A 22,641-nucleotide genomic window follows, 5' to 3' on the forward strand; every position below is an offset into this window, starting at 1 on the left:
TGCATCTGCTTGTGGTGGCCGGGGAATAGGGGCTTCATCCCAGCTCCCTACATGGTAGTCTTTTGCGGAGTCCTGGAGCTCCGTGAGGAAGGGGTGGATGTGGGAGTCCTGGCCTCAGCTACATGGGGCACCTCCACACGAGGGGCTTCAGGGTGCCATTAAGACCTTGACGTAGGATTCCCCTGAATGTGGTGTGACCAGAGCTGGGTAAACCTGGGCCCGGGTCCTCTACCCGTGTGTGTGCCGGGTGAGTGGGGTGGTTGGCTTCCTTCTCTTTGGGTGGGGAGTCACTAGTCTGGGTGCCCGGCCAGCCTCCGAGGTCCCGTTTCACAGACACACAGTGGAGTGGGGGGAGGAGCCCTGCACCTGCGCCCCCCCCCCCAGCTGCTCTGATGGCCCCTTGCCCTCCTCCCTCCCTGCAGGTGGCAGCGGAAGAGCTAAGCTATGTGGCTTAGTCCATCAGCATCTTATTCTGGGTAATAAAAAATAAAAATAAATGGATACCTGTTTTCCACTGCTAAAACTGAAGCACCACTGTGAGCAACAGGAGAGGGAGAGGAGCACCCGAGGGAGAGAGGAGCCCGAGACAGAGCGAGCGCCCACTGCTGGCCCGCGGCGGCGAGGAGAAGGAGAAGGGAGAACGGGAGGCAGGCGGCCGCGGAGGACCGCCCGCCAGCGAGCCCTGCCAGCCCCGCTCGCCAAGGAGGCCCAGCGCTCGCCGCGTCCACACCTGGGTCTGCGACCAGGGCGGAGGGAGGAAGACCCTCATCTCAGAGTAGCCCTTTCCTCTGTTCTTTTCTTTCTGTTTCTCTTTTATTGAAAGGGGACTACGTTTTAGCAGGAAAAACTTCGCATTTCTGTGCCGAGCAGGCTCCTTGCCGGGGCGGCCGTGCAGGGAGATCCCCGCGGAGGTGTGGGTTCTGTCCCCGCCAGCTCTGAAACTGCCCTGGTCACGCTGCCTGTGTTCTAAGAGGGTTTCATTTAAAGAAAACACGGTGTTTTGGGGTTTTTCTGTTTGTTTTTTAAAGATTCTTTCAAAGGAGTACTGAAAAATATACTTTCCTGAGTTTGTCTCTCAAATCTTAGTGGTGGACCTGGGAGATTCGAGAAGCTTCCAGAAACGAAGTTTAAACAAGGCAACACATCTCAAGATTAGGATCAACACCTGTTACGGGATCGCGAGGAGAATTTTTGTTTTCAGATTTAGCTTCCAGCGGCTTCTCCCTGCACGTCAGGGCGGTGAGAGAGCACAGTCTCGTCCTGGGCCAGGCAGCCCCAGTCTCCGCTGGACTCTGAGAAGCAACGTGCTTCCCACGCGCCGCGGATTCGTGCCTCACCCACCCTGGGCCGGGCCTTGGGCAGGACTGGCCGGGAGGCCAGAGGGTGGGGAGGTGGCGGTTCCCTGACCAGTGGCTTCTTCCCCGGGGTCCTTCCTGAGGATTTGGTGGAAGACAGCAGCCAAGAGGACCCGTCTCCCGGGAGGCACCCACAGTCCCTGTGGCTGGTCGGACACGCCGAGCGCCCCACCTACCTTGTTCTCTACCCCACCCTCCAAGTTGGGAGACCTTCTGCCTGTGGGTACAGCTGTGATGGGGTGGGGTGATTTCTGCTTTTTTTGGGAAAAGGAGTTTCAGAAAAAAGTGGGTTCTATGCCGAAGGGGCTTGGAGCAGTTTGTCACCTTAGCTGGTAGAGGGGGCCTCTGTGGGGTCTGGGCCAGGACTCAAGGAGCTGCTGTAGCGGGGAGAGCCACCCCCAGCTCCTTGCACCCCGTGGTGGGATAGTAGTCTCCCTGACAACCACCTCTTTGGGGACCATCCCCTGCCTACCTAGGCCCTGGTGACCCTACACCGCCCCCCCCCTTCCAGCTTCCCCATCCCTGTGAGGCCGACACTGGCCCTTATCGAAGCCTCCAGATTCCAGCTTGTACTTGGGAGACGGGGACACACAGGCCACCTTCCTTCTGGCAAGGCCTCTTATTTATTACCATTGCTGTAGGGCTTTCGGTTTCCCCTTCTTTTGATAGGCCACATAGAGGCATAGAGTTTGGATAGGTTTCCGCTATGACCCCTTGTGCGACACACCCCGTGGGCAACACCTGCGCCCCGCCCACCTGCCCTGTCTGTCCTTGCATGCTTTGCCTCCGCTTTGTGCTGTTTGCTTTGTTTCTCCACCTTCATAGCAGCAGTTCCGTTTTCCAGATTGAGGAGCATCTGTACCAAGGCAATGTAACTTTTGATTTCTGGTCGATTTGTTTTAAGCTCTATTGTCACCAATAAAAATCTTAATAAACAGCTCTTGTGTTCACACCGGGGAAGATGAACTGCAGGGAGATAGCAGAGCACTTGGCCTGGGGACCTGGCTGGTTGGGAGCCTTGGGGTCACCTGGACAGCAAAGCTGAGAATGACCAGATCTGTGCGGCAAGGCTGTTGGGCGGGGGTGACCTTGGCCCCTGCATCTGGCAGCAGCTGGGCCTGCAGTGGGCAGCTCCTGGGCTCTTGGGTGGGTTAGTTGATGGGCTGCCTGGGGATGGGGATCTGGGACCCCAGCCCTGGCAGAGATGGGCAGGTGGGGTCACTGGGTCACTGTCCCACCACCCTGGCAATGGGTGATGGTGGAGGTGGCTGCTTCCTCTCCCACCCCTACGTGACCAGACGAGACTGGGGAGCGGACCACGCAGTATTTTATTGTTTGGGCCCCCCTCTGGCTCCGTCAGCGGCAGCCACACTCATCCACCACCATGTCCTCGTAGTGCCGCAGTACCACGTTGTCGCTGTTGTCGAAGAAGAGCACGGAGATGGGCGACAGGCGCGCAGGCACGCAGCAGGGCAGACCGCCGGCGCCGGGGGCAGCCGCGTGCATGAGTGCGCGCAGCACGGCGTGGTTGAGCGGGGGCGAACCCGCCGGGGCCCGACAGCGTGGCCGGGCAGTGCGCAATGGCCCTGGCAGTAGTTGGCCAGGAAGCCGCGCGGCGCAATGACCCAGCGGTGCCAGCCCACCTCGCGGAAGCTCACGTAGAGCCGCCTCGTGCGACACGGCGCCCCCGGGGCTGCCGCCCACTGCGGGCTCAGCTTCGCGCCGCGGCCGGGCCAGTGGTGGCACAGGCGCGGGTCGAGGGTCACCAGGCAGCAACGAGGCCTCGGCCAGGTGCGCGCAGGCGGCGGGGGCCCGGGGACGCAGCGCCAGCGCCAGGCGAACGCTGCGCGGCGCCGACGTGTTGCGGGGCCAGGCGGCGCCCAGCAGCTCGGCGCGCACCGGCGTTCTCCAGGGTGGGCACCGCCTGACGGAGCAGCACCGGCCCGGCGCCCGCGACCTGGCCCTCCGCCGCCTGCCTTATGCTCAGCTCCCAGCTGGCCGGCGCCTCAGCCGCCGCAAAAGCGCAGCTCCAGGCGGGCTCGGCTCGGGCGCTCTGCAGGTTCCACGGCGGACAGATCGGAAGACGACGGCCCACTCAGGGCACTGCCCCGCGGCCCAGGCGGGCTCCGGGAGCCGGGTGGGCGCACCTGGGGAGGCAGGGAGAGGGCTGGGCTCGCGCTGCGCCCCCGCGCCCTGCCTTGCCTCCCCGCGAGGGGGTTTCTGCTGCGGACCGGGAAAAGGTGAGCCCCCGGGGCTGGGGGCGCCAACTGTTAGAAGGCGTCAAATGGTGTGAAGTGGCGCGCGGGACGGGGGGGCGGGGAGGGGGGGGGCAGGGCATCCATTGCAAGTAAGAGGAGGCCCGGCCCGGGTGCAGGGCGGCCTGCCTGCGGGACCCAGGCAGGGCGAGAGATGAACGGATGCCTGGGGCCCCTGGGGAAGCGATGCTGGAGAGGTGGTATCTGCAGGAAAGGCATCAAATGGTGTGAAACAGCGGGGGGAAGGAGAGGAGAGTGGGGGCAGGGCTTCGGCTGCAAGCTAGGAGCCTTGCCCAGTGCAAGGGAGCCTGGCCTTGGGACCATTCCAACCGGTTCCCGCAGATGCCCACGGGGAAGAGGCCATGAAGTGCGGGCGGGTCCAGATTTCTCATGGGCTGGACGGGGTGGGTGCGGACATTCGGAGGTGCTCTGGCTTCCCCCACGCGGCGCTGGAGGCTCGTGGCGGGGCGCACAGCGGGGTCTCCGCCTCCCCGGCACACGCCCCGCCAGCACCGGCCCTACTCACCGCGGTCCGGGATGTGGCGCACGATGTTTCCGGCGACCCCCAGCTCCTCCACGTGGCACGGTCTCAGGGTGGTCTCCTGGGGCATCCGCCGCGGGCCCACCCTGGCCTCCTGGGGGTCCCGGTGGCGGAAGAGGCGCCACATGACGGGGGGTACGGGCCGAGGCGTGGGGACGCCCCGATGCACGTCGGGCAGCCCGAGAGCCTGGAGCAGGGCGGCGGCGGGGCCCGGGGGCGCTGGGGCGCGGGTTGGGGGCAGTGAGGGCAGCAGCATGGCCAGGAGGAGGAAAAGGACGCGGCGGCCAGGACGGTAGCGCGGCGGTGACATTTTCCTCGCTGGCAGCAGCCGGACGAGTGCTCAGGAGCCGCCGGGCACCCTCGACTTGCAGGCTGGGGGTGGGGCCGAGGTCCCCGGAGGGGCCCGGACGGAGGTCTGGGACTGGGCGGGGTCAGGGTCCCGAGGGAAGTGGCCGCGGTCCTGAAGCCGGACGGGGATAGACCCCGGGGGCGGGGTCTCGGGGGATGAGGGGCAGGGGTCCAGAGGGAGGTGACCCGGAGTGGCCAGGGCCCAGGTGGGGCGGAGCTGGACCCAGCCAGAGTCCCGGGGAGGGGCGTGGTCGGTCCCTGTGGAGCATCGTCGGGCGGGGCTGGGTCCTAAGGGGAGGGACGGTGATCAAGGAATTCAGAAGCGCTTGTCTTTCACCAGGCCGTTCCTCAGCGGCTTCCTGGGGGGGGCCAGAACCGGGCCCAGGTTAGCCCCGGGACCCATGTCCCCGCATACTGCCCTGTCTCGCCTGCATCGCCCTCCGCATCCCTTCTTCCGGCCAGGCTGCAGCCCACCGGGGTCCCTCCTCCCTCCCACACGGCCCCTTCCGCCTAGTGGCCAGGGCGTCCCAGAGCCTCCCAATTAAACCCTCCTCTCTCCTCCCTCCTGAGCTACCCACCGCCGCCGGATGGCTTTTGCCCCGATTTAACCCCACCACTTGGGTCTGGATAAACACTACACTTTATACTCCTCCCCTTTCAGAGAGTGGGCAAAATTGGCCAGAGCTCCCTGACACTCCACCCAGAGTAGGACAAAAGCAAGTCTTCACAGCCCCTATGATTCTCCACCCACTGGCCTCTGTCTGCATCTGCCACAGCCCCTACTTTCCTTCCACGTTCTGAAAACAGATTATGCAGCGTTTAAAAAAAAACTCAATCAATATGGTAAGTGTCCACCAGAGAAAGGCCCCTAATTTCTAAATCACATATGGCTTGCATATTTCAAACTATAAAGATGTCCTCTGGGGGCGCCTGGGTAGCCCAGTCGGTTAAGCGTCTGCCTTCCGCGCAGGTCATGATCTGAGGGTCCTGGGATGGAGTCCCACGTTGGGCTCCCTGCTCAGCAGGGAGTCTGCTTCTCCCTCCCCCATCCCTCTCAAATTAAAAAAAAAAAAAAAAAGTCTTCTTCACCCCAATGTTCCAAAAAGTCGACACTGAGATTGCTGCTGTGCGCACCACTGTTCTCCATCAAATCCATTTTCCCTACCTGAATTAGTGGCAGGTCTGGGTTCCAACTCGGGGTCTGCCCAGGACCACCTTACCAGATTCAACGAGGGTTTCCGCCCCTGCTCCTTGGTGCCTTTGTCAGCATCTGCTGGTGCTGAAACAGCATCTTGCTGCGGCTTACTGGTCATGGCACTGGCTACTGCTGTTCCCACTTCGGGGAGCCCCTCATGCCTTTGCACATTGGTCTGTGTCTTTGCAGAAGTGGGTTCTACGGTCCGGCTTATGACATACATATGTATTAAGTTTTCTGAGCTGGTACTATATTCTCACGATCTAGACATCAGAAAGCACAGAGAACTCACAGTTTGCCTGGACTGCTCCTGGAAATCAACCTGGGCTTCCTGGCTGTGTGTAGCATTTCACACACATCTTGCTGGTATCTCACACCGATCCTAGCACACGAGGTTGTTACCGACCTCTGCATCCCCTCATCTCGAAGAGCACTCTAACTCGGAGACCCTTCCGTATAAGAAACTAGATGACCCCAGTCACTTTAATTCATTCTTCCCTTGGTCTGGAGCCACTGGGTGTCCCTTCCTGGGAGCATGCATCCCGTCCTCTGCCCACTTTCCCGGGGCCTTGCTGCTGCCCCTGGCAGGAGCCGTTGATCTGTGAGGTTCGAGATAAGCCCCTAGAGATAAGCGCTCAGGTCTGTCCTGTGTTGTCTGTTTCTGCTTGCTGGTTCTCCAGATGGAGCAGAGGTGGGGGCTCGTCTCCTAGTTCCATCGCTAGATGCCACAATCTCCCTTTACAGCTCTGGTTTCATTTCGCAGCTTCTGCTCCTGCCTCAGGCTGATTCGAGATACACGAGTCTGCGCTTTTCTCCAGATGGTTATTCTGACGGCTCTTCCCTCCCAGTGATATTTAGGACTGGAGCCTATTTCTATTCATGGACTCAGCTCTGTTCCGCACTGTTTTCGTTCCTATACTTTCATAGTAGGTTTAATACATTCAAGGATCTGCACCACACCATGTGACATTCTATCAGAACTTTTCCGATGATGCTGGTTTATTTTCCTGTACAAGCTTCCAAGCACCCCTCCCTGCTCAAAACCAGTGTTCGTGTTAGCATTTGGCGTGGGGTGGGGGTGTGTGTGGCTTCTCTATGATGTCAGATTTGCGCTTTTTGGTTTCATCGCACCATTGTGGGGGCAAGAGAATCAGAACAAGGGCGGAGACCAGACGGAGGTGAAGGCAGGCAGCATCTTGGGAGGACTCTGGCTATTTCCTCAGAGCTAAGGAGGACAGGGAGTGAGGGGACTGGTCATGGCACTGGCTACTGCCAGTGGTTTGGCATGATTTCTCTCCACGGCAATGGGCCAGTGTTCCGGACGGGTGGTTTGGGGAGGGAAGGGGGGGGCTGATTCCAGATAGTTCCACAGATGCTGGGAACGTCAAGCAGACCAGGAGATAGAGAATGGCGAGTAGAGGAGCACCGAGAGCTAGGGGAGCACCCTGGAAGTCAGGTGAATTAAATGAAGGGACTGCAGGAGCGGGAGGCCACGGGGAAGTGGTGGGGGCCGCAGGGCAGAGCTGGGTGACAGCCCTTGATGGCTGTGGAGACCAGCAGCCCCTGAGGCGACAGTGTGGACTTCAGACCAAGGAGCTGGGTCAGTACCTGGGTCAGGAGCTGGGCACAGGGCCCCCTCCAGAGGGCTGATGGCGGAGGTGGGGGGCGCGGGGGGTGGTGATGGTCCCTGAGGGTGGTCAGCCAGAGGAGCAGGGGCTCTGGGAGGCAGAGGGAGTGAGAAGAAGCAGCTGGAATGAATGGAGCTGGGCGCCCCAAGGAAGGGGGCAGTGCTACTCACTGGCCAGGTCCTGAGTTACTCCACTGCGCTCTCCATTGTCATCTCCTTACTGTTCTCAAACCTTGTTGAATTTTCGTCCACGCAGTCTGCAGGATCCTGGTTCTAGGTCCGGGAGATGTCTCCTGTGGCTGGGTGTGGTCAAGTCTGAGACAGCCTGTGCTCGAAAGGAACGTCTGTTCGCCCTGCTTCTGAGCTGCTCGATGACGAGTGAGGACTACCTCCCGTGGTCCTGTCACGCAGAGATTTAGGACTGTATCCCGTGGAATGTTCCAGATCAAGGATTGCATCTGAATTTCTTGTCCTGTCCTTTTACTTGCAATGTTCACATACCCTGGACTTGAAGTCTTTTAACCAGTGGAGAGGTGAATTTAAAAAAAAAAAATCTTGTGGGGTGCCTGGTGGCTCAGTGGGTTGAGCATCTGACTCTTGGCTTTGGCTCAGGTCATGATCTCAGGGTTGTGGGATTGAGCCCCGTGTGTGTGGGTGGGGGGGGGGCGGTCCACAGCAGGGAGTCTACATGAGTTTCTCTCCCTCTGCCCCTCCCCCTTGCATGCTCTCTAAATAAATAAATAAATAAATAAAAATTTCTTTAAAACAAAATAAATAAAAACCCAATTTGGGGGACGCCTGGGTGGCTCAGTTGGTTAAGTGGCTGCCTTCGGCTCAGGTCATAATCCCAGCGTCCTGGGATCGAGTCCCACATCGGGCTCCTTGCTCTGCAGGGAGCCTGCTTCTCCCTCTGCCACTAGCCTGCCACTCTGTCTGCCTGTGCTTGCGCTCTGTATCTCTCTCTCTCTCTAACAAATAAATAAAAAAATCTTAAAAAAAAAAAAAAAACCAATTTGGGGCGCCTGGGTGGCTCAGTGGGTTAAGCCTCTGCCTTCGGCTCAGGTCATGATCTCAAGGTCCTGGGATCAAGTCCCACATTGGGCTCTCTGCTCGGCAGGGAGCCTGCTTCCTCCGCTCTCTCTGCCTGCCTCTCTGCCTACGTGTGATCTCTGTCAAGTGAATAAATAAAATCTTAAAAAAGAAAAAAACCAGTCCTGTACTGTCACGATTATTCCATGTCTCCTTGTTTGGTTGTGTAATGTTCGAGAGTCTACCCTCTTTGTTGTGCATTTCTTATCCTACGTTTACTAACCTTCCCTTTTTGCATTTATTTATTTATTCTTTTGGGGGGGTGCCTGTCCTGAGTTCCTCTCTACACCCTACTAGCATTCCCGGAAGTCCTTAATATAGCCTAAAGGTAATCCCCGCCCACTTGCAAAGGGCAAAGGCCCCAATCCCATTTCAGCATTTACTACTTCAGTTCTCATTTTTAAAAGCTCCAATCAGGCATTTAAATTTTTTTTACCCAGACATGTGTCATTTCTCCTGCTGGTCTCCCTCTTGGGATAGCTTTCCTGTGTTCTGAAACATACCCAATGAGATCTGCGGGCGGTAAACTTTCCTAGTTTTTGTTCCTGTGGGTGTCCTGTCTCTTCATTGTTTGTTTATTTTTTTATTTTTTTAAAGATTTTATTTATTTATTTGACAGAGAGAGATTAGTGTAGGCATGGAGGCAGGCAGAGAGAGAGAGGAGGAAGCAGGCTCCCTGCCGAGCAGAGAGCCCGATGCGGGACTCAATCCCAGGACCCTGAGATCATGACCAGAGCCGAAGGCAGCGGCTTAACCCACTGAGCCACCCAGGCGCCCTTGTTTGTTTATTTTTAAAGATTTTGCCTACACCCAACATGGGGCTTGAACATAGGACCCTAAGCTCGAGAGGCCTGTGTTCCACTTACAGAGACAGCCAGGAGCCCTCAGGTAAATGTTTTCAAAATTGTGTATGAGATTCCCAGTTGCTGGTTCCTTCTTTTTGACATTGGACAGGATAGTTCCCTCCACACTTGACCAAGGTCCCTCGCTGCTGTGTCATTGTCACGTAGCCCCTTCTTGCTGTGTTTTGCACTTCTTGCTGTGACATGTTTGGGGCACAGATGCCTTTTTATTCATCCTCTTTCTGATTTGTGTCTTTTACGTTGGAAAATTCTCAGCCCTGCATCTTCTCGTGTTGTCTCCGCTTCCTATCAGAACTCGGTGAGGCCAGGTTATTCTCACAATTCCAGCCGTCATCGCTTCCACTACGGCCACTGCAATCTGGGTCACTTTGCAGCTTTCAACTTCCTGATTCTCTCTCTAGCAGCATCTAATTGTATGAGCCTTAACATCCGCAGTGGGTTGAAGGGCGGTCCCCAAAATGGTCTATCCACATCCTCATCTCTGGAACCTGGGCAGGTGACTTGATGAGGAAAAAAAGGCTCTCTGCAGATGTGATTAAGTGTAGGAATATGGGCTGGGATCAGACTGGACTTAGGGCGGGCCCGAAATCAGAAGACAAGGGTCCTTGTAAGAGAAAAGAGCTCTGAGAAAAGGTCATGTAAAGACAGAATGGGCACTGGAGCGTCACGGCCAGAAGCTAAGGGACACGTGGGGCCCCTGGACGCTGGAAGATACGAGGACGTGCTCTCTGCTGGAGACGTCGGAGCGTGCACGGCCCCGCTGACAATGTTAGACTTCCGGTCTCCAGAACTGTGAGAGACACATTTCTGGTGTTCTAAGGCCCCCTCCAACTCCTGGTACTTTGTTAGGACAGAACCGGCAACGCTCTATGACACCTGATGTCATCTCTGATGGTCTTTCGTGCTTTTGTTTGTTTTTTTAATAAAACGTTTATTCTAGGGTAATCGTCAGTGGGCAGAGATGTCGTGAAGGCAGGCCGGGTAGCCATGGGGTAGCCCTCGCCTGGTTTCCCTGAATGTCACCGTCTCACACCTCCACCGTGTATCTGTCACAACTAGGACACCGAGGCCAGCTACGAACGAAATGTAGACCTTATTTGATTTCACGAGTTTTTCTGCCGACGTCCTTTTGTTTTGGCCCGCCAGCCCATGCCGCATTTAGTCACTGTGTCCTCGTCTCCTCCGACTGGGGACAGTGCCTCAGTGGCCTTGCTTTCCATGACCTGAGGGTCTGGGGGGGGCGGTCCTGACCACCCTGGCAACACGCTCCACACTCTCCTTGCTTCTTACGCCACGTTACACGTTACACCTGACTGTGCGAACCCTGGCCAGCCTCGGGGAACTGAGTTCTGCAGGTGACTGCCGGGGTTGGGGGGACCACGGCAGTGCATTCCTTGGTCTGCCCTGTCCTTTCTGGGCGGAGCTCACGCTGTCACCCTACTGGACATGCTGGCTAGGTGCCAGTCCCCCCGCGCCAGCCCCCACCCCACGTTCTGGACGTGCCTTCTCAGGGCAGAGAGATTAGGGAGCCACACCCGGCAGGACTGGTTGGTCTGGACATCTCCACCGGGAGTTCACGGGTCTCCAACAGAGATATCTTTCCAGTGTTCAGTTTGGGACAAGCAGGTGCCTCCTTCTCCCACCCGCTGCTTTAGCCGTTGCTCTTTCTGGAAACTTCTGAGGGCTGGTCAGACCCCTTGGTGACACCTCACCAATGTCTTTGTGGAATTCTCAACTCATGCTCACTGGACATAGGACAATTGAACAGCCCCCAGACTAGATGCCTGATTGCCCCTCCCCACTCCTGGCATGTGCACACAGCCCTCCCCCTTCCCCCCTCTCAGCCCGGTGCACACAGCCCTCCCCCAGCTCAGCCCCAACTTCCATCTCGGGAAATGGCAGCTCGAGCAGGAAGCCGTGGATTGTCCTTGTTTCTTTTATTTCTCTTTCACCTGAAACAAGTCTGGTGGGTTCTACAGCAGAGTTGGGATCTGACCACGCTCGTCCTGGCTACGGCCCCTGTGCCCACATGCCCCTATGACAGAAATGGCCTCGTGGTGATCAGTCACCTGGGCTGACAGGGCCCTGCACATCAGCCCCCTGGGGAGACCTCACCTGCTGCCCAGCCCTCTCGTGTCTGTGATCCCTGCTCACCTGTCTGGTCCCTCTCTGGCTTGGGCGCTGGCTTCTTGGCCTTAGCACCCCCCACCTGTAGTGCCACGCTTGGGGGGTGCAAAGTGCTTTCATATACGTGAATTGGCCACAGAGCTCTCCACTCTGGAACCCCCAGTTCTCTCCTCCCCTTCTTATGTATCCCAATAAGATTTTTAAGATCTCTGCTTCTCTCATCCTCCTCCTGGCCCATTCTGACCCACCTGCTTCCCTGAAATCCCCTCTCCCAGCTGGTCACTGATGAGCACCCCCAGAAGTCAAATCACAGGGTCGACTCAGTACGTTGCGAGTGGTCGAGTGGTAAGCAGCCCCCCTACCTTGCTGCGGCTCACTCCCCGTGTTCCCTCTGGGGTGTCATACTCCCTAGACTCTGCTGGACACCCAAACCTGTCTCCAGTCACTCCTGGCGCCCCCTCTAGGCTGAGAGCATTGGACACTATCTGGCTTACACCCCGGGGCTGGCGAGTCCTGGGGGTCCTACCTCTGTGATGCTCGATGAGGCCCGTTTCCCTCCTTCCCCAGGACTCCCGCCTGGGCCGGACTGGGTCTGAGTCCCAAGCCCCCTCTCCTGCCTGACTGACCAGCGGGCTGCCCCGCCGGACCTCAAGGCCAGGGAGCGTCAGCATGGACCGAGCATGGGGTCTCCGGGCCACAATAGCCCCCCTTCTTCCCCACCTCCACTGCCACCTGCTTAGAGGCTCCCCTGTGGCCTGGATCACGGCTGCTCACCCACTGGGCCAGCGACCCAGTCTGGCCCACATGCTCCTACCACCAATACCCCAATTCTCTGCTCCTGCCAACCTGCCCCAGCCCCAGGCTGCTCTACCCACTTCCTGTCTGGCCTGATGGCATCTAACTGTCGCTAAGCTTCCATGCCTTTATTGCAGTCTCTGTGGGATGTAGGCTCCGGGGGCAGCGTCCATGGTGGCATCATTCACTGCCTCGTCTCCAGGGCAGGCCCCCAGAGCACACGCGGCTGGACAGACGTGGCTAAAGGAATGAACCGGGGCGGCAGCCCCTCCACACTCACTCAGCTTTGCTGGGCTTGGGGCTCTGGGCCTCTGCTGTGTCGTATTCCCGCACGTCCTTCAGTTCACGTACCTGGCCCGTCAGCACCTTGGCAGCAAAGGCCACGATGTACTGGGTGGAGGGAGGGAGCATGGGTGAGAAAAAGGCACTTCCCTCCCTCTGCTACCCTCCCAATGGCCGGCCTTGTGCTTCTGCCACTGGCCCTTTGCATGTGCTGTCCTGGGGACCAAATATGCCCCTCCTGGGCGTGACTGAGAAGGGCCTGCGCCTAGACCACTGCCTGGGGACTGCCTGCTGGGTGGGCAAGGAGCTGTGGGCTGCCAACTCACCAGGAACCAGTAGAGGTTCATGAGAGTGAGCAACAGAAGGAGTGCGTTGAAGAAGAAGTAAAAGGGGATGTCAGGCACCGAGCGCAGGCTGCTGTGGCACGTGGCGTACAGAACCTTGAGCGGGAACCAGTAGAGGCGGAACCAGAACCTGCAGAGGGGAGGGGGGCTTGGGGAAGCTGTTGGGGGGGTGGCTTGCCCCACCCAGGCCCTATGCTATTCCATCTGGACTCATCCATCTGTCCCTGCATAGCCTCACCCATCCCAGTCCCTCTGTCCCCTCCTTGCCCACCCCTGCCCATCTGTCTCCATCCCAGCTCTATCCTTTCCCGCCTAATCCTGCTTTCTGCCTGCCTTCTGCCCCACCTCTGGCTAGCCTGTCTGCCAGGCCCTGCCCACTTCACCAGGCCCCACCCCCTTCCTGCCTGGCCCCACCCATTCCTTCAAGCCCTCCCTCCCTCCCTGAATGCTCCGCCCCTTCTCACCAGCCCCACCTCCTACCCTGCCCACTTCACCAGGCCCCACCCACTTCCTGCTTGGTCCCACCCCTTCTCACCAGCCCCCTCACCAGCTGAGGCTGAAGCTGAGGCAGCCCAGGTCAGCAGCCAGGGCGTGGAGCCGGTGGTGGGAGCCTCCCCGGGACTTGAAGTAGACATTAAGCTTGGTGAATTCCAGCTGCACGTCACTAATGTCATGCAGGAAGAGCACGAGGATGCCCACGTTGTGGTACCTGGGGAGGAGGTGGGATAGGAGAGGAGAGAGGGTAGGTCACACCGGGGACTTTACCCTGCACCAAGTCTGCACCCCAAGCTTCCTGGAGGGCCGTTCAAAGCTGTGACCACGTGACCTGCCCATTTCCCCACAGGGCCAGATCAGGGGCAGCACCCAAGCTGTGCCTGCCCCTTGGTGGCCCCACCTGCACCCTCACCCTCCCTGCTTCACTGTCCCCAGGTGACCCAGGAGCCTCCCTGGAGGCTCCTTGTCTGCCCCATCTCGCCTCTGTGACCCCTGACCCTTGGTGGCCAGGGCCATTTTGCATCCAGATCCTCCGCAAGTTTGTCCCTCACCTCCAACATCATTGCCACGCTGACCCTCCTAGGTCTGTTCATTTAACCTGAACATTGCTGCAATCTGGAGACCTGTCTAGGGAAGACTGAGTCCCCAGCAGGCTCTAAAGAAGCCTGACGGCCGTCCCCCCCATCCCACCTCAGCATTCCACCTAACAGCTGCTTGGGCCACTGGACCTGAATTCAGCCTGGACATGGCTGGGCATCTCTCTCACTCCACCCTTCCGACAGCTCATGTGCCACAGACCCTTTGCACATGCTGATCCCAACACCTAACACGCACCTCCCAGTGTTCATGGAGTCTTTCTTCACCTTTCAGACTTTGCTCACCTGTCACCCAACCACCCACACCTCACCACCCCCAGGTCCTCATCTTCCGATTTTCCCCCATAGTTATCACCTTCAAACAAACTGTTAGTTCTCTTCTTGTCTGTTTGTTTGTTTGGGTTTTATCACCTGATTCTACTCTAGAGCAGTGCTATTTCATAGAACTTTCCAGAATGATAGGAATGTTCTAAACCTGCATTATCCTGTATGAGAGCCCGCAGCCACATGGGTCCACTGAGCAGCTGCCATGTAGCTAGTGTGGCTACAGAATGAAGTATGCAACTTTATTTCAGTTTAATTCCAGCTGACATGGGCATGAGTGGCCAGCAGCTGCCGCAGCAGACTCATGGGGCAGCCCGTCCAAGAGGGACAGCACATGAGCCGTGAATGTTATTTCAGATTCCCTATTAGCCACATTTTTTTTTAAGATTTTATTTATTTATTTGACAGAGATCACAAGTAGACAGAGAGGCAGGCAGAAATAGAGGGGGAAGCAGGCTCCCCGCCAAGTGGAGAGCCTGATGTGGGGCTCGATTCCAGGACCCTGAGACCACTACCCAAGCCAAAAGCAAAGTCTTTAACCCACCGAGCCATCCAGGCCCCTATTAGCCACATTTAAAACAAGAGTTAAAGAAGAGGTACAATTAATCCTAATGCTACATTCTAACTAACTCAATAAGTCCGGAACATTGTCATCTTCACGTGCAACTGATACAATGAAAGCATTGGCAAGAGAGATTCACTCTCCACTGCCTTTGAAACAAAGGGGAGATCTTACATGTAGGACAGGTTGAGGTGCGGAAGGGCTGTGCCAGAGGCCCTCAGGGACCACATGTGGTGGCTGCAGTGGGCTCCAGAATGCCAAGGTGGGTCTGCTGCGCTCCTAGCCACAACCCCCGCGGCAGCCAGACATAGCGGGTGGCCCAGGAAACACTTCGTTTTTGTTTTTGTTTCGTTTTTAAGATTTTATTTATTCATTTGACAGACAGAAATCACAAGTAGGCAGAGAGACAGGTAGAGAGAGAGGAGGAAGCAGGCTCCCTGCAGAGCAGAGAGCCTGATTCAGGGCTCGATCCCAGGACCCTGGGATCATGACCTGAGCCAAAAGCAGAGGCTTTAACCCATTGAGCCACCCAGGCGCCCCCCAGAAAACACTTCTAAGTGTCCCGCCCGAGGTTGCCACAGGTTGGAGGGGCCGGAGGGAGATGGGCAGTGTACGAACGGGCTGGGGGTTTCTCTGCACCTGATACCCCACCCCCCCGCACCGTCCCTCTAGCAGTCTCTTTCCAGAACCTAGCCCTGTGGATACCCACTGTGGCCCCCACCAACCTCCCCTCTCTGCTAATGCTGGGCCCTTTGCCCTCCTGCCCGCTGCCGGACTCACCGGAAAGCATAGGAGGAGACGATGAGGACCAGGGTGACCACGTGGTGGATAAGCATGACCACCGAGTCCTTGCGCCAGGCGTCCATGTACAGTGTGGCATAGATGGAGTGGCCGTAAAAGCTTCCTTGCAGCAGGTAGGCAGCTGCGATGTCCCGGGGCACCGCCATGCCTGGCGTCCAGTCTGGGGAAAGCAGGCGTATGTGGTTAGGGGCCTCCAGGACCCTCTCCGGCTGGGGTGTGCCACCCCCTTCCGCAGGCGCCCTGGCTACTGCTTTTCTGCTCCCAGTCTCTACCCCTGATTTTTTTTTTTTAAGATTTTATTTATTTATTTGACAGACAGAGATCACAAGTAGGCAGAGAGGCAGGCAGAGAGAGAGGAGAGAGCAGGCTCCCCGCTGAGCAGAGAGCCCGATGTGGGCCTCGATCCCAGGACCCTGAGATCATGACCTGAGCCAAAGACAGAGGCTTTAACCCAGGCGCCCCTCTACCCATGATTTTTTAACAAATGAGTGTTCTTTTGGGGGGAACGGCTCTAGATTTATAGGAAAAGGTGCTCCTACCCCTGAAATCTGTCCTTTGCAGGATTTCCAACTCTGGCTTGGTTTCCCCGGCCAGTGCCGTTTGGGATGGGCTGGCCCACCTCGTGGGGTGTGGCTGCTCCCCCGCCCCCACCGCTGCTGCTCCTGCCCCTGGCTTCTCCTGGCACCTGTGCCCACCTACTCAGGCTTCACCCCCTTCTGGTGACCCTGACTTCCAGCTCTCCCCATTTCCTGTCTCAGGACCATTACCAAGAGGGCTCTGGCTACATCCACCCAGACTTCCCTGGCCACTCCCCAAAAACAGCTACCCTGGGCTCCCTCTGGGGCCTCCCACCTCCAGCCTCAGAGACTGGGAGCCCCCTGGAGGCTGGCCATGCCCTAAACCACGCCCCCCGCCCACCAGTGCCTCATCTCAGCAACAGTTCTTCATCTGTGCCTTGACCTCATGCCTTGACCCCGTGTGGGTCCAGGCCCCTGCTTGCTTCCCCTGCCCTCGCCACCCTGCCCCTGTTCCCGACACCACTGTCTCCTGCTCAGCTCGGCCCCAGCTCCCCCTGCCCTGCCAGCCTTCCAGAGCCTGTCCCCGACTGTCCACCTTCCCTGTGGCCGCCATGAACACACAAGCCCCAAGCTCTGGCAAGTCCACTCCTAGCGAGGTGCCCGAGGGAGCTCAAGCCAGGGCTCCTTGCACACATGCGTGCACAGCAGCACTGCTGGCTGCCACCAAATGGTGGCAGCAACCCAAGCGCCCGCCAATGCGTGAGTTGGGTGAGCAGAACGCGGGCCCCCACACAATGGAAGGCTGCCCGGCCGTGCAAAGTGGCGAGGCACTGACTCCCACTATGAGCCTCAAAAACCAGATGCTGAGTGAGAGAAGCCAGACACAAAAGGTCACATGCTGCCTGATCCCATGTCTAGGAAATGTCCAGAACTGGCAAATCCAGAGACAGAAAGCAGATCCGTGGTGGCCAGGGGGAGGGAGACAGGGTCTCCTTCTGGGAGGATGGAGGCACAACACGGGGAATGGGCTACGTACCCCTGAACCGTCCACTTGAACATGGCGAATAGTTAAAAACTATGATACGCTGATCCCCAGCCATGTTTACGTTTGGTGGCACCACTGTGCTTGCACCGTGGCACGGCGATCTCCAGAACACTCCTCGAGGTGCACACTCGAACCTCTGCGCCCATGAAACACCAGCTACCTGGGCCCTCCCCGGACCCGTCTCCCAGATCCACGCAGCTGCCTACTCCAAAGATCTCAGACAAGCAGGCAGAACTGAAGACTGGCAAATTATGGTTGACTTTACGGCATGTATATTTCACCTAATTTATTATTATTTTTTAAAGATTTTATTTATTTATTTGACAGAGAGAGATCACAAGTAGGCAGAGAGGCAGGCAGAGAGAGAGAGAGGAGGAAACAGGCTCCCTGCTGAGCAGAGAGCCTGCTGCGGGACTCGATCCCAGGACCCTGAGATCATGACCTGAGCCGAAGGCAGTGGCTTAACCCACTGAGCCACCCAGGCGCCCAATATATTTCACCTAATTTTAAAAAATGCTACCCCCACCCCCCCGACCAATGGATTAGCTCTCCTCCCACCACTTTATCAGGTCCAGGGGCTCCTCCAAGTTTGACAACAAAATGCACACTTCCGGGAGGGCCCTCCCTCTGAGCTCTGTGGGACTGGCCGCGGCCAGGGGAGGCTCCTACACACACACACCTGCCGTGCACTTCTGTCCCCCTCGAGAAGGAAGGGACACAGAGGCACCTCAGCGTACAGAGCCAGCCTGCTGTGGAAACAGGACACCGAATTTTCCACCCATCGCAGTGGCAAGACTTTTACCACTGGGCCAGCGCCCCCTTCCAGCCTCGAGCCCCGGATGTGGGGCGGGGTAGGGAGAGTGCAACCCCCAGGGGATCCCCCATCTAGACTCTGTCTGCGCCTCCCTGCACTCATGGGCCACGGAACCCCAGCCTGCCTTCAAAACATTTCTCAAACCAACCACTTCTCTCCCATTCTGGGCCCCGTCCTGGGCAGCGCCCGCTTGTGCCCTCAGCGTCCTATTCAACTGGGCCTGTCAGTATCTGCCCTCCTACCTCACAGTTCTCCAGGAGACACCCCGTCCTGGGGGGCTGCTCTCTGCCTCTGAGCATCTGCCAGGAGTGGGCCTGTCCCATAGTGGCCTTTGCATATCCTCTCTGCTTCGGGCTCCTCCAGGTCCCCCACGGAAAGGTCACTTTTGGTGGGGCCATCCCCATCTCTAGAATATTCCCGGGCCTTGTCTGGAATTTTCTCATCAGCTGTTAACAGATTTCGTACTTCATTGTCACCACAAGCCATCAAGGTGGGGGGCTTTCTCTGGAGCACTCAAAGCCGTGTCTGCATAGTGCCTGGTACATAGTCAGTGCCTAGTAAGTGTACATGCAAAGCAGCAGCTCACTTGCAAGCACGTTATCACAGCATAATTTAAAAGAAAAAGCCAGAGGCAACGCCATGCCTGAAACTGTCAAGGACCCACAATGGTTCATTCACACAAAGGGAAATCGAATGACAGCTAAAACCTGCCTCCAGGGATTTATAACTAGGGCAATACATGTGGGAGAGTGGCCATGTGGGTGATGCAGTCCCACTGAGACCGACAGGTGCCCAGCAAATGCGGTGCTCGTCACTGGGATACTGAAACACCAAAGTTGTGTGCCAAGCCCTCAGATGGGGGCGTGGGGCTTGGTGCCACCAGGCGGCTTCAGAAACTGTTTACGTCCCATGGCAGGAAACACATCCACGTGGTCAACATAGGAATAGAGAAATCTGGACGCCCCCATCACAGATCGGGTTTTCTAGAACGGCCTGCCTGCTGGTGATAAAGGACACTGCAGTCACCTTCCTGCCTATCCCACCAAGCTCAGGCCTTGACCACCCCCACATCTAATCCAATCGATGGATGCGGCCATTTCTCGTCATCTGTATCTCTTCACCAAGCCGGTCCAAGCCACATTAGTCCCTCACCTCCCCACTGGGCCACTTTCTTCCTTATCCAAGACTCTCCTGCCTCCATATGGCAGCCAGAGGAAGCTTTTTATGAGCCACAAACCCATCCCATTTAGAATGAAACTCAAACTCCTCCTATCCTCCTCTCATCCTCACACACCAAGCTCGTGCTGGCCCCAGGGCCTTTGCACACGTGGTTCCAGACACCTGGAATGCCCACCTGGGTCCATACAAGGGGTCACCTCATTCAGGACACCTCCCTGAGCCCTAACAGTACCAGGTCCTAAACAGGACCCTTTCCTGTCCCTGGAGCCTTTCAGGCACTCTTGTCTTTGAGCTACCTTGCGGAGGGGAGGATTGTCTTAAGGCAGACATCCAGCATGAGACATATGATGAGTGTCCAGCTCCCCCATGTAGAGAACCTTCCCCCACCCTGCTCTGTCCAGCAGGGCCCCTACCGTAGAAGACAGAGGGTGGGTCGTGAAAGAAGGGGTAGTCGGTGCCGAAGAGCAGGTAGGCGCTGTAGCTCCAGGCGCCCAGATAGAAGAGAAACTTCCAGGCGCTCTCAGGCATCTTGGCGGCATCTCTAGGCTGGAGGCGACACCGCTTGGCCAGGGGCTACGGGTGAGAAGGTGGGTGGCCATCAGTGCTGGGGGCCAAGGGCCAGGGACCACACCTCCAGGGCGGAGAAAGCCAGGCTCAGGGGCTCTCCAGGCTGGGCAGTGTTGGGGAGGGCCGGGCCCCAGTACCCACTGCCGCCTGGAGCGTAACCAGAGCCCACATGTGCCAGCCAAAGGCTAAACTTAGTGCCCAGCTGTCCGACACAGTGTGGGGAGGGGAGTGGGGGAGACCTGAGGAAACGTAACGGAAGGCTGTGGCGGGGAGAAGGGGGACACGTGAGTATGGTGCAAGGAAGACCAATGGGGCCAGCCCAGGGGAGCTGGGGGACTTGGGGGGTCCCAGAGGGAGCTGGAGCTACGCCAGGGAGGACGGGAGATTAAAGAGAAGATATGGAGGGGCCTGTAGGGGTGAAGCTGTGAAGGGAGCATGGAGGTGAGTATGGGGGCATCTGGGAGAAAGTGGGGAGGATGGAACCTCAAGGGATTCCCATGGGAGAGAAACCTGAGGGAAGGGGTACCTCAGAGGGAGAATCTGGGGGTAGGCTAGAGAACGAAAGAGGTTGGGGAAGATGGGGTGGGTAGTTGGGGGAGAGCATGAGAATGTGGGGGGGCAAAGGAGGAGAGAATGGGGCAGAGAAAGAGAGGGCAGGCAGGGAAAGGATGTACAATGAGACAGGGGACATGAACTGAGCCACCTAAGGACAACCAGGGAGGCCTGGAAGGAAGAAAGGTCATGCAGCAGTTAGGTATGGAGGAGTCTGAGGGATGCAACTCCCCCCCAACACCGAGTCCAGGAGCCCCCAGCCCCCCGCCCCGCCTCCCGCTCCCTAGGGGCGGGGCTCCAGAGCTGCTGGGTCAAGCCCGCCCCCTTCCCCCGGAGGAGAGGCTCGAGGGGGCCGGAGCACCAACAGTTGCCATGGAGACAGGCAGAGCCAGTTCCAGTCACCCCTGGCAACCAGGCGGCTGCCAAGAAGATGAGCTTTGGAGGAAAGGGCAGCCCCTCCACCCCTTTCTTGGGAAGGGCGAGCCTCGAACTGCTCTGCCCCACCCGGACTGGCGGGACTGGCCACAGCTGTGGGGATTCCAAAAGGGAGGGTGCCCGCGCTCTTGCTGTCCCCCACAACCTCCACCAGGCTCCCTCATTGTGGAGCCTCCTCCTCAGGGAGAGAGCCCACTCCACTCTGGTTGTCCCAGAGCGACCACATCCCCCTCCTAGAGGCTCTGACCCTCAACCTCCTGGACCTCCCACTTACCAGCTGGAAACTGGGAAAGCAAGGGGACCAACAACGCCAGGTGGGAACGAAGGCTGACCTGTGCAGGGGCCCTCGTGCCTGCCTCCTCCTATCTGAAGAAGGGTGGTGGCCGGGGTCCCTTCCCCATGCGGGTGATGGGGATGATGGTGGGGACAGTGGCGGCCGGACAACACCCTATCCTTCACTTAACAAGGGCTAGCCTCTTCCCAGCCAGCAGAGAAAGGCCCCTTTGTTGGCGCCGGGCTCTCTGTCCCCGCAGCCCCTGCCACCTCCAGCCAGATTGGGGCGGGGTGACCCCAGTCAGTCCAGGAGGGAGTCGCAGCCAAGCTAGGGGCCCAAACGCCTTCCCACCAGCTACCATAGCAGCGACCCCTCCCTAAGGATGGGAGGGAGGCCAGGCGCCAATGTCACCCACAGGGTCACTCTCCAGTTGGGGCCGTAGCCTCCCCAGACTTGCTAGAAACTGGGCAATTCGGACGCAGCTCCTTAAAGGCAGCTGGGTCCAGCTCTGAAGACCCGGGCCGCACCACCTCCTAAGATTGCGACCACCGTTGTGGCCGGGGAGTCCAGGCCTCTGCCTCCCCAGGTCGGAGGGTGGCGCTGACTCCAGACATGCGCGAGACAGAAACCGGGTAGCTCCTGCCTCTTCCCGGGAGCAGCGGACAAGTCCGCTCTGCGGCCGCGTGGACCTCGGGCCCCGCTCCGGTTCAGGACGCGCCCCGCATGGCCCCAAGGCGCAAGGCGCCGGCGGCTTCTGTGCCCCGAGACCACCCCGCCCCGCGTCCTCCGCTCCTCCGCCCTCGGTTCGGCCCTGCCCGAAAGGGCGCGCGGCGGCCCGGGCCCTCCCACCGGCCGGGGCCCCCTTGTCCCGCACCGCCCGGCGTAAGACGGCCCCGGGTCCCCCACATCTCGAACGCCCCATCCGTGCAGGGGTCCCCACGTTCCGGCCTTCCTCCAGCTCGGCCACACCCCCGCATCCACCCCACCCCCACCGCCCTCAGCCCGAAAGCTCCAGCCCGAGGCCCCCCGCGTTCCAGTGACCCCGCCTGGAGAGGCAGAAAGGGGTCCGCGAGGGCCCGGGGTCCGCGTCCCACGCCCCACATAACAGCCTGGCCCCCCAGCCCGCGACCCCGCTGCCCGGCCCCCGGCGGCACTGACCCGAAAGAGGCGCGCGGTGGCCGCGGAGCGCAGCGCCGTCCAGCCGAGCGCGCCGAGCGCCAGCAGCAGCAGCTCGGGCGGCGCCAGGTGCGCGTGCTCGGCCAGGCCGCGGCGCGCCAGCCCCCAGCCGCAGTCCGCGCAGCCCCGCGCCGCCGCCAGCGCGCTGCCCCAGCTGCGCTGCACCAGCTGCGCGTAGCTCGGCATGGGCTCGGGCCCCGCCGGCCCCGCCGCTGTCCCCGCCGCCGCCATGCCTCCTGCTCGCTGGCCGCCGCCGCCGCCGCCGCTTGCGCCCGCCTGCGGTGGCCGCCGGAGCCGCGCGCCCCGCGTCACGCGCCGCGGCTGGGCCGGGGGCGCGCCGGCCTGAGCTGGGGACGGGGAGGGGCGGGGCCGGCACAAGCTCCGCCCCTGTGGGGGCGCGGGCGGCGGGGACTTGGGGCCTGGGTGCGACGTCTGAGACCCTGAGGGCGCGCGGGCGCTTGGTCTCCTGGAGGCAGTAGCGG

General features: G+C 59.1%; 3 protein-coding genes and 1 long non-coding RNA gene across 4 annotated transcripts in view; 2 read left to right on the forward strand and 2 right to left on the reverse strand.

Moving 5' to 3' along the window:
- UPF1 (UPF1 RNA helicase and ATPase) overlaps window positions 1-2,305 on the forward strand; it is a 37,725-nt gene extending 35,420 nt beyond the window's left edge. Inside the window, 1 exon segment of the mRNA XM_032316573.1 lies at window positions 423-2,305. The gene's annotated coding sequence lies outside the window, so the exon portion shown is untranslated.
- Window positions 2,306-2,665: 360 nt separating this feature from the next.
- Window positions 2,666-4,489, reverse strand: GDF1 (growth differentiation factor 1). Its single transcript, XM_032316511.1, is given in 9 exon segments — window positions 2,666-2,906; window positions 2,909-3,034; window positions 3,036-3,094; window positions 3,097-3,124; window positions 3,126-3,263; window positions 3,265-3,373; window positions 3,375-3,433; window positions 3,435-3,502; window positions 4,137-4,489. Coding segments are annotated over 9 exon segments (1,107 nt in total). The 5' UTR covers window positions 4,462-4,489; the 3' UTR covers window positions 2,666-2,711.
- A 6-nt stretch (window positions 4,490-4,495) lies between these two features.
- CERS1 (ceramide synthase 1) lies at window positions 4,496-22,427 on the reverse strand. The gene is made up of 7 exons (XM_032316552.1): window positions 22,142-22,427; window positions 19,569-19,728; window positions 15,579-15,759; window positions 13,369-13,530; window positions 12,804-12,951; window positions 12,476-12,585; window positions 4,496-4,858 (listed from the first exon to the last, which is right to left on the reverse strand). The coding sequence occupies exons 1-7, from the start codon at window positions 22,388-22,390 to the stop codon at window positions 4,816-4,818; spliced, it is 1,053 nt and encodes a 350-aa protein (XP_032172443.1). The 5' UTR covers window positions 22,391-22,427; the 3' UTR covers window positions 4,496-4,815.
- Window positions 6,287-7,861, forward strand: LOC116575281. The gene is made up of 2 exons (XR_004279678.1): window positions 6,287-7,294; window positions 7,578-7,861. It is a non-coding gene; the product is annotated as an uncharacterized LOC116575281 (long non-coding RNA).
- Window positions 22,428-22,641: the final 214 nt, after the last annotated feature.

This window comes from Mustela erminea, chromosome 1 (genome assembly GCF_009829155.1).
Source record: "Mustela erminea isolate mMusErm1 chromosome 1, mMusErm1.Pri, whole genome shotgun sequence".
Classification (NCBI taxonomy): Eukaryota; Metazoa; Chordata; class Mammalia; order Carnivora; family Mustelidae; genus Mustela; species Mustela erminea.

Coding starts and splice junctions, on each gene's coding strand:
- CERS1 (XM_032316552.1), bottom strand. CDS start 22,390: ATGGCGGCGGCGGGGACAGCGGCGGGGCCGGCGGGGCCCGAGCCCATG. Junction 12,586..12,803: donor TGAACCTCTACTGGTTCCTG/GTGAGTTGGCAG, acceptor CCCTCCACCCAG/TACATCGTGGCCTTTGCTGC. Junction 4,859..12,475: donor CCCAAGCCCAGCAAAGCTGA/GTGAGTGTGGAG, acceptor GGCCCCCCCCAG/GAAGCCGCTGAGGAACGGCC.